At 45.7% G+C, this 10,127-nt stretch overlaps 1 protein-coding gene across 3 annotated transcripts in view; it reads right to left on the reverse strand.

Annotated features, from left to right (window-relative positions):
- Positions 1–9,874, reverse strand: part of emid1 (EMI domain containing 1) — a 57,399-nt gene extending 47,525 nt beyond the window's left edge. For all 3 annotated transcript variants that reach the window (XM_041937699.1, XM_041937700.1, XM_041937701.1), the window contains exons 1-3: positions 9,277–9,874; positions 1,213–1,326; positions 98–201 (exon numbers count right to left, since the gene is read on the reverse strand). In XM_041937699.1, coding sequence (XP_041793633.1) covers positions 98–201; positions 1,213–1,326; positions 9,277–9,467 — 409 coding nt within the window. In that variant the 5' untranslated portion in view covers positions 9,468–9,874. The remainder of the gene's footprint in view (positions 1–97; positions 202–1,212; positions 1,327–9,276) is intronic.
- Between the last annotated feature and the right edge of the window lie 253 nt (positions 9,875–10,127).

Raw genomic sequence — 10,127 nt, forward strand, 5'->3', positions numbered from 1 at the left:
AAAGAAAGAGAAAACTGACAGAACTTGTTTCTCTGTCGTAAATTTTGATGCTGACCCCCTCACAGAGGTGCGTTTGAGTCCTTCCGTCTCGACTCACCTTCTTCACAGGCGGCGCCGCTGAATCCTGGACAGCACTTCCACTCCAGAGAGGTCACAGTGCGGTACACCACTTTGTAGGAAGGTCTGACCACGGTCCTGTAGCTGCAAAACACACACAAACCCGAAAGCCATCACATACACACAGATCACAGCTGCAGCCTGCGTGTGCACTGTCACTGTGCTGTGAAGCGAAACCAAAGGAAAAAAAACCCTCTCAGTGAGTCGCTCATGTTATTTCTGATGACTTTTTTTATGTTTAACTGGTTTGATTTGATTTCTCTGTGCATCTGCGGAACCTGCTTCATCTCAGTTTGTTTTATTTTAATGCCTTTTGTCTACCCGCTGGATCAGGTGGGAACTTTTTGTAGGCGTTCCTTATCCAGAACACAACATGTGGTGCAGCTGCGTTGCATTTTGATCTATTGTGAATGATTTTAGGAGGAGAAATTGGTACATGTTACAACTGATTTCCTGCTGCATTCACTCACTGTCGGCAGAATGGGAGGAACGAGAAAACCTGCTGTTGTTCCAACACGGTAGCGTTCAAGTGTGGTTACCTCGACCGCTGCCCTTAAACAGCATAAATGAGCTACGTTTGCTGTGTTATACATTAGACAGAGAAACCAGATACAAACAAACTGTTCAAACCAACAAAACTGACTTGCATTTTATTTACACATAACTGCCAGAAATGTCCACTTTGCTGAGGTTTTGCCAATTGTTTGTTCACAGATCTGTAGTTTTTTCCTGTTCTTTATCAGTAGATTAGAAATGTAGATGTTATGGCAATTCATGATGTATTTCTCTAAGGATGTATTTCTCTTGGGAGAATTTCTCTTTTGGGTCTCAAGCTGGGAAAGTTTGGGAACAATAACTTGATCGTGTCTGAACTGCAGTGACAAACAGTGAAGCTATAAAAAAAAAAAAACCTGCCAAAGAACAAGAAGAATTAGGATAAAACACTAATTTGGAGAAAGATAAAGGTTTTCTGCTAGATAAGGTCTAGAAAAGGACCATACCAATACTAAGTGACAAACATGGTACAATACACAGTAGTTGTATTAAGTATTTTAAGGTGGGTTCAGCAGTAGCTGGGTCTCTCCGAATTCTCACCTGCCTCCTGTACATCCCTGCGGCCAGCGGCATGTCTGGTAGACCCGCTGGAGGGTGGTCCCATTCTGCACCTGGCAGGTCACTGTCTTAGTGACCGTGTGAGGACACCAGTTCCTGAAGGGAGAAACAGCGAGTGAGAGTCAGAAAAGTGCAGAATAAATGTTGTTGTTTGTAGATCCAGAAGAAAATCACATCATTTCAGGAAGAACAGCGTATATTTTCAAAACACCTTCAAACGAGCGCGTTCACACTGTGGCGTGCTCACAGAGGGAAATCAGCCACGCAGTCACATTCATTCATTCCTCCCTCCCTTCCCCCGCCCTTTTGTTTTCAAACTTCTTTATGGTGTTTACACGGTTTTAATCAGCCACGAGATTTGCAGGAGTGCATTGTGGGCTGTATTTACCCCGTGGTCTCTCCTCTATCAATACACATCCGTTTGCATTCGGAGGAGGAGGAGGGTCCCTCAGGAGGGAATGAAGAGGAAGACCTGGTCCCGCGTGGAGATTACAGTTTTTCATCACAGGTTAATGCTGGGTCATGAGTCCACTCCCTTTCCAGAGAGACTTTGTAAGACTGTATTCACAGAGGCTGTGATGGACAAAATAACGTATGTAAAAGTCTGGTTAAAGTCTGTCTAAAGTCCAGCACACCCGCTTCCATTCACCTCCAAGTCATTTCCTACACCTAAAGAAGCAAAATTTTAAATTCTCACCCTGTAAGAGGATTCAGTTACAGCACTCGATCCCACCATGAGGCTAAAAGCACCAAAATGTGTCAAGGGTGATTCATTTGAGAGCTAATTGGTTGGGTGTAGTCCTCATCGAGGAATCAATTATCCTTCTAACAGGAGCAGATATCTGTTCTGGAGTGTGCAGCGATGAGAGAAGTTGAACTCAAGAGGCTACTTTCATCTCACCTTACTTAACAAATGAAGAAAATACTGACAGGTGGTTATTCGGCTTTAATGTATGGAAAGACGCTGAGGCTTTTTGAGCTACCATATGTCACTATTATTTTATTAGCAACGAAGTATACAAATGCCCTCGTTAGCTTCATTTGGCTGTGGCTGGAGGAGAAACAAGGAAAACGACTGCGATAGCCAGCGTCTACGCAATCAGTAGATGTATAGAAGAGGGGCTCCACGTAGAAACCACAAAGGAGACTGTGTGGCTCGTAGCACAAAACTACACTTTGTGTGTTCTGCTGCCAACATGTTTGCAAGGGGGGGCTGTTCCCACCAAAGTCTGTTTGTCAATATGCGAGACCACATGTTTGTGTGTGTGAGACGGTTTACGCCAGGGGAAACTGCCAAAGGCGGAGGATGCGAAGCAGCCCTGAACCAGCTCCCATTAACAATCCCCACATGTTGTGGTGGCCGCACACACAGACCTGAGCCAGCCGGCGGGAGCACTCTGTGTACTTCTGCAGCACTTTCCTTTTCATGTAGCTGCTATTGACTACTCTTGATTTATTCCATTAATCATCATTCAGTCTATAGAATTCAGTCTATAGAATGATGGCATGCTGTAGTCTTGGCTGCATTTGGAGAAAAACAAACATTACTTTGCCAGATTAAAGGGGATTTAGGGGGCTCTATTGGCAGAATATGGCAGGAATGGAACACAATATTTAGAAGAATGTTTTCATTAGTGTTCAATAACCTGAAAATAAGAATCATTTTCGTTACCTTTGAATGAGCTCTATATATCTACAGAGGGAGCAGGTCCTCTTCCACTGAGTCCACCATGTTGCACCACCATGTTTCTACAGTAGCTCAGAATGGACAAACTAAACACTGGCTCTAGAGAGAGTTTTGTGATTTTCACGTTTACATGGTCTACTAGATGTTTGGAAAGGAACTTCACCACTAGATGCCACTAAATGCTACACACTGGTCCTTTAGGCAGAGCTGTAAAATGCTTGAGTCTGACACAACATACTCCAGGGACTATTCAACAGTAAAATGATCTGTGTTAAAGTCAGACACAGTTTGAATGAATCCTGTACTTCTCAAGTAAAGCGAGTTGGGAATTCATCTTCTACACATGTTATTTAAATACAGGCTCACCCTTCATGTATCTCAGTGTATCCATCAGCCGTGAGGCTACAAAAATGTACAAGGATCTATATGATTACCCCATGATTGCTTTCCCTTGTCCAAAAATAATTGCTCTAATCACGGGTGGAAAATTTCAGACATTGAAGGAGCTGTGGTCAGGTAGAGCGGGGGTACTAACCCTAACTCCTCCCCACCACTTATCCTCCAGACCCAACAGATAAACATCTGAGGTTCCCAGGCTGAGAGGAGGTTTCACCTGGGAACAGCTAGGATTGTCACCAGGGGGTACGAGGAGAGAAGTGGGGGTGGGTTTTATGGTTTCCCCTTCTCTCTTTGCATTGCACTTATGCAATTACCAAAGAGGAAATGCCAGCCGCTGCTGCTTCAGTGAATGAAATAACACAAGCAGTTGACATAACAGAGTTTACAATTTCCCAAATGGCTTGAAACCAATACCTGTGTTACCAGCGTAACTCGCTAAAACTGAATCACACAGTGCAAAATAAGTACAAAGCAGTGAGGACAATACAAATCTTAAAGTCTTTGCTCTTTTTGTGTCTGAGAACTGCGACACAATGGTGCATTGAATTTGTCTGGCTTTATTCATAAAGGGACACAGGTGCTTTGGTGCACTCAGTTTTTCACAAATGTTTCATAGTCAACACCTTCCTCGTACTGGAGGCACCCCTGTGTTATGAAGTGTGAAAGCCACCAGCACCACGCTGTTTCACTGGCAAAAGTGGCGAGCGGGCCCTCGGTGAGTATCAGGTCTCTGAGCACACATGGCACACTCCGAATGCCGGGTCCAAGCCACATAAATCATCAACCATCTCTCACAGGCACACAGCCGATCGTTAAGAAAGAAATACACAATTTTTAAGGGACAGAAGGATCACAGCTTTGGCCCATCTGTTCCTCAACGCTACAAACGCCAAGCAGGGGCGTAGCTGTAGGTGGGTGTTTCAATTATCTGACAAAGCAACCAATAAATATAAAACAACTCTTGCTTCTTGCTTCTTGTTGACCATATGATGATGATGATGATGATGATAGGTCAGTGAGCAGCCCCTCCTCTTTCACAGTTCAACCTGTGCATTGCATAGGAACAGAAGCTTAAGATAACACTAAGAATCATGGAGAAACAAAGCCGTTTACTTCAGTCGGTCACAAAAAGACGTCGTGGGGAGCAGAAGGAAGAGAATTCAGCCATCATTGTCTACCCAGACACCTAGTCCTTCACCACTTTCTCCTCAACAAGTGCCAAGTAGTAACAACACGAGTGTGACTGCTAATTCAGTCTTTTCCCTGTCAGCAGCAGCAGCAGCATGTGCCTTAGCACTCGATTCTCCAACGACGACATGCCAAAGCACAGTCACCTGCAGCCAAGCGCTTAGAAAAGCACATTTAAATATTTTAAACGACCATGATTTGTTCCTGGCTCGGCTCGGCTCGGCTAACAACAGAGAACATATAAGACTTGTCCACTATAGACGGACCTGCGTCCCAGACCAAACACAGCTCGTTCCCAGTCACCATTACAGCAGGCAAAGCTTTTTCTGCCTGGTTGGATCAAAGATTCTCATGGCTTGACTGCGGCACTTCGAGGGACGCTGTGTTTTGTAAGGCATGTCGCCATTTCCCCGAAGCAGCCACTGAGGGCCAAGTCAAAAAAACTGGCTTCATAGACTGGAAACATCTTCCCCAATTTTGTGTTCAACACGAGGGCAGCAGGGCACATTTTACAGTTCTGGGTAGAACCGAAGAACCAAGACAAGCAAAGTCATGGACGGTGAACCAGCAGAAAAACAATGCGATCAACAGGTCATTTGTGGAAAGGATTAGAGAGCACATTGAAGTTGTAATAGACCTGTGAAAAACCAGATATTCGTTGTGTGGGCACGGTGAAAACGAAGAGTCACAGAACAGAGGCAGCTTCTAGGGATGATGAGGACGGGGCACCAGTGATGACAATCAGACTGAACTCTTTGTCTCCGCTCTCCTTTGAAAGAAAACTGACTGAATCATAGGACTGTAATGAAATCATTTCAGTGTTCGACGCCAAGCCCCATCGTCTCATCAAGAGTGAATTAATTTACAAAGTAGACTGTAGTAACCTATCGCCTATTTCAACATTATAGTTGATTGCGTATAGCTTTTGTTGGATGTACGATTGGACTTTATGCTGACATCTGTGTGTGTGGTTTATGTGCCAGGCTTGTGTCAGTTTTTAATGTTAATGAGCATGTTGCTGCTGTCGTACCTCTATCCAAACGCTTGATTAATCATGCTGTTGTGACTGTCAGCTGTGTGTGTGTGTGTGTGTGTATTTGGATATATGGCCACTGTGTTGATGCTCTGCGATGCTGTTAATGTTTGTCTTGGTGCCTGTTAACATTACCTCTGATAGTATAGTGGGTCTAGGTGTAATGGCCTATTTTGGTTAACATATGTGTTTCAGAGTCTATTAAGTATTATTGGTCTTGGACGGGCACGGCCCACCTGATTTTCCCTGTGCCCACCCACACTGTGAAACAAAAGCGTGCTGAACCCTAAATGAACGCAAATGCTGACAGGGAGCTCGCGAACTTGTCAAAAAAGCTTATATGCTGTAGTCTAGTTGCTTTGTGTGCCCTCGTTTCACCTCATCTTTCATGATCACACGACTGAGTTGACCGCGCTCTCTGCAGCAGACCGCGTGGGGAGGAAGAAGCCGGGGAGTTGAGCCATGTGACTTGACGGGAAAGTTGATGAGGGCAAAACGCCGGCGAGACTCTGGTGAGAAACGTCTCAGTAACTCCCTCTACAGTGGGAGGAGGAGGGCCGAACGCTCAAAGATATGTTTGAAATGCAGCACGGATACAAATCTAAAGGAATTTCTCTAGATTTCTGTCTGTGGGAAAAACACTTGGGGAGAACAAAGGACAAAAGACAGATGTGGCAAATGGCCAGAAGAGAGGAGAGGAGACAAAGGTCATTTTATCATAAGGGTCACACAAAGGGGCTTCCGATGGGAACAGGGAAGTGGAAGGAAGACAATTATGAAGCACTGTTGGTCCCACGGGATACTGAAGAGGCATAAGATAAATGTGGCGTAACAACAGATGACAACAAGAAAAAAGAGCGCACAGTTACAGTGAAATTAATGAAGTGGGATACGACGTCCCTGCCGTCATAATCTGCAGCCTGCAGAGAAAACAGAAGGAACCAGAGAGGCCTGTAAGAGGCTGGTGTAAAACAAAGTGCCATAGAAAATGGAAAATAATACTGACAAGACTGAATGATAAGTTAATAAAAAGATTAAGGCTGGCGGGTTTTCGTACTGCAGCTTCAAAGCTGCCGTGTGTTTTCCATGTGCAGAGGATAGCGATGATCATCAAAGCACCACAGCGAGGCCTCCAAGGTCAGAGCTAAGTGACTCCTCACAGCGGCCTCGGTGGAATACGGAAACCTCTCATTTGTCTTTGTCTGTTTTGAGCTTTCAGGCCGGGACACCTGTGAGCTTTGAGTGTGTGTGACGGCTGCGTGCATCTCTAAGTGTCTGAGGATGGAAGTGAAAAGGGAATTCCACTCAGCTGAAGAATTCACTCACACATCTCTGGATCCATCTCCGACACTGATTTTGTTGACCAGCCACCTACAGTGTACTGTATATAAGTGGGGCAACGATTAGTTTAAATCTTGATTAATCGATTAGTCAAACAGACCAAAAGCAAAGTGGTTCAGTTTACAGTCACAGAAGACTTTGGAAGCAAGCAAATAATCGCATCTGAGAAGTTGGAATCAGATTATTTTGTCTTTTTGAAATGTATGGCTGCAACTAATGATTCTTTTCATGTTCCTTTAATCTGTCGTTAATTTCTTTGATGAATTGTTTGGACTGTAATACTTCAGAAAATACTGAAAAATGGCCTTCAATGTTTCCCAAAAATCCAAGGTGTTCAGATGTCAAAGAAATTCAGTTTACAGTGATATGAAACTGAAAAGCTGCAAATTCTCACATTGGAGGAGCTGGACACTTGAAATTTGTGCTAAAGTAAATGACTCAAACAATTAATCGATTATCAAAACAGTTGCAGATTATTTTTTGGTTGATAATTATGGTTGCATCTCTATACTCACGTATGCTATCATTCCTGAGTAAGGTACCAGCCAACAGTGATAACGTTGCTGTGCCATTGGTGACAGCTTCCTAATATCCATGAACATTTTCCTTGAGCACATACATTATTTGAAGCTCTTTGAATTGTCAGATCTAAAGCTCAAAGCTCAGAGCCACACGGGGCTCAGCCTACTGGAATCTCTCTCATCTTCATTCCCATGCTTAAAGAAAACATGGATATGGTTAAAATGGGTGAGGAATGAGGGCGGCCAGAGGGTCCAGACTGCCTGTCAGACCATGACAAGTCCTCCGAGGGGGGATTAAGAAGTGGGCGAGACAAGAAATAAAGAAGCAGCTACCTCCGTAACCTCTCAGTGTACTGAGCTCATATAGTCGTTAAGAACGACAAGGGTGAGCGAACACTTTATCAGCTCCTCTGCAGAGCAACTGCACAAGTCAAGAAACTACTCAAGAGTTGATAATCCCCTTTGATTTGGGTAATCACTGTGTGAAGACAGGGCTGGTCCAGGAAACACATTCTTAGTGGAGGTTATTCCTGTGACAGAATCCCTTCCTAGTCTAAAATTAATATTTACTTCCTGTCAAGTTCCTAAACCCCAATGACAAATTTCTGTCACTGAATGTCAAGGTGCTTCTGTACTTGGGAGAGCCTTCTGCTCTCTGAAATCCAGCTGCCACTGTTTGGCATTGTTAAGCTGCTGCTTTCACAGATCAGGTCAAATAGCAGGTGCTCCTCTCGTGTCACCTCAAACCTGCTGACCTCTCGACCGGCGGCTGACTCACACTGAAGCAGCTTCCTCCTCCGGCGCTCACAAACAGCAGCACACCGACTGTAAACTCATCTCCCTTTCCCAGAACAGGCCCAGATGTGGTGGAGTCGCAGCTGCTTGTGTTTAGTAAACATGTCCACAAACCTCTGGCTTTGGGGGAGCTGAGCGGAGAGGTGAGCCAGTGGAGCGAGGCCGGGAGCGCTGAGGGCCACCTGGACACACCTAGAAGCAAAGGCCTCCTCAAAGAGAAGGGATTTCAGCCTCCGGCCACGTTCAGCCCACACACACACACACACATACACAGACTTGCAACCTGACGGCATAAATATTTGTAAGATGGGAAACGTCCTCTCATCGTTAAGTACTGGCTAGTCTCCCGAGGTAAACACTGGCTCTGTCCAGGAGGGAAGCAGAACTGGTTAGCGCTCTTGCCAGTGTGTTTAGTCTAGTGAGTCTCCTTCAGAATCTCACTCATCAACAACTCCATCACTGCATGACACCACCTCATGCCCCTTTTCATTCAGTCATCTTTTATCAAGCTATCAGACTTGTGCACTTTATCACAGGACATAAAATTGATCTCTCCCTCATTCACTGTCTGTAACACTTCATTCAAAGACGTGCCCTGTCTCCACAGCTGGGATCCACATAGGAGCAGGCTTCATGTGGACAGATCTGAGGACTGAGAGCGGCGCTTTTAAAGAGCACCCTGACAGCTGAGACGGAGCAGATGCTGTTGTTGCTGCTGCTCCTGCATCTCCTGCTGCAGGCAGAGAGGCCACACAACACACCTCAGAGACCATGGCGGTGCTCTCAGGAGCTGCAGCGAGAGAGAGGGTGGGTGAGCTGGGACGACAATGAGGATGGAGCAAAGTGTGCTGCCAGCACAGGAAAAAGGAAACCAACTGTCAGGAAGACAATAGGACCTGGAAGATTGATGGAGATGGGAGTAGCTCTGCAGAGTCATGCACTGACATGATAATACAAAAAGTGAAGAGTTGTAAGGTATAAAAAAAGGTTTATTGTGTGCATATAACTAGGTGTAATAAAGGATTAAAACACAGTGCAACGTGTCTGGGTATTGTAATAATAGAAAGTAGATGCCTCCTTACCTTTTCTGGTAGACTGAAGTGTGAGAGGCTGCTGCCTGGTCTCTGGTCAGCTGCGTCCCGGCTGAGTAGGTTTTGTAAAGTCCCGTCTTCCAGGTCCCGTCAACAAACGTGGTCAGCCAGAGGATCAGCACGGTCCAAAGCAAACTTTTTCTGCAAAGCGCGGACACGCTCTCCCGTTGGCGCGGTCCCATTTCCGTGGCATGAAAAGTACGGCCAGAAAAGTTCAAATGAGCCCAACTTCCCCCGGTGAGAAAACAGACCGGTTTGTGGATCCAGCCCGAGGGGGGATCGCAAAGTGTCACACAGCGGCGGGACGGCTGGACAAGACGCGCATCCTATTCACTAAAGTAGCAAACATGCACTTCTGCAGACTCCACGAAACGATGTCCTGCACGCGCTTATGTGTGAACTAGGCTTCAAATCCTAAGTGACCTAAAGAAAAGTGCCGACCCATAAACTCCCGCTTCTCGCTTGTCTCTACCTGCGCTAGAGAGACATTTGAAAACCTTAAATAATGTCTCTGTGATACTCAGAGTGTGCTGTCGTCCTTTCTCTAGCTGCTCTGCCTGCCTCCGTCCGCCTGTGCGCACATCGAGCCGAGCCCTCACTGCAGCGGGCATGAAACCACTTTTATAGTCTCCTCGGGTCTTTTAAAAGCACAGCCTGCTGGGTCTTTTCACCCTGCCCCGTTTCAACCCCTCGCAGAGGACAATGCGCACTCAAGGCGACGGCACATTACGCACTGTTTTTGTTCTAAATGAATTATGGGCTGCTGCTGCTTCTCCGAGGTTGTTCTGAAATCACTGGAGCTGTGCCGGTGACGATGAGTGATTGCTCTTTGGTGGAGACAA

Source organism: Chelmon rostratus, chromosome 5 (genome assembly GCF_017976325.1).
Source record: "Chelmon rostratus isolate fCheRos1 chromosome 5, fCheRos1.pri, whole genome shotgun sequence".
Classification (NCBI taxonomy): domain Eukaryota; kingdom Metazoa; phylum Chordata; class Actinopteri; order Chaetodontiformes; family Chaetodontidae; genus Chelmon; species Chelmon rostratus.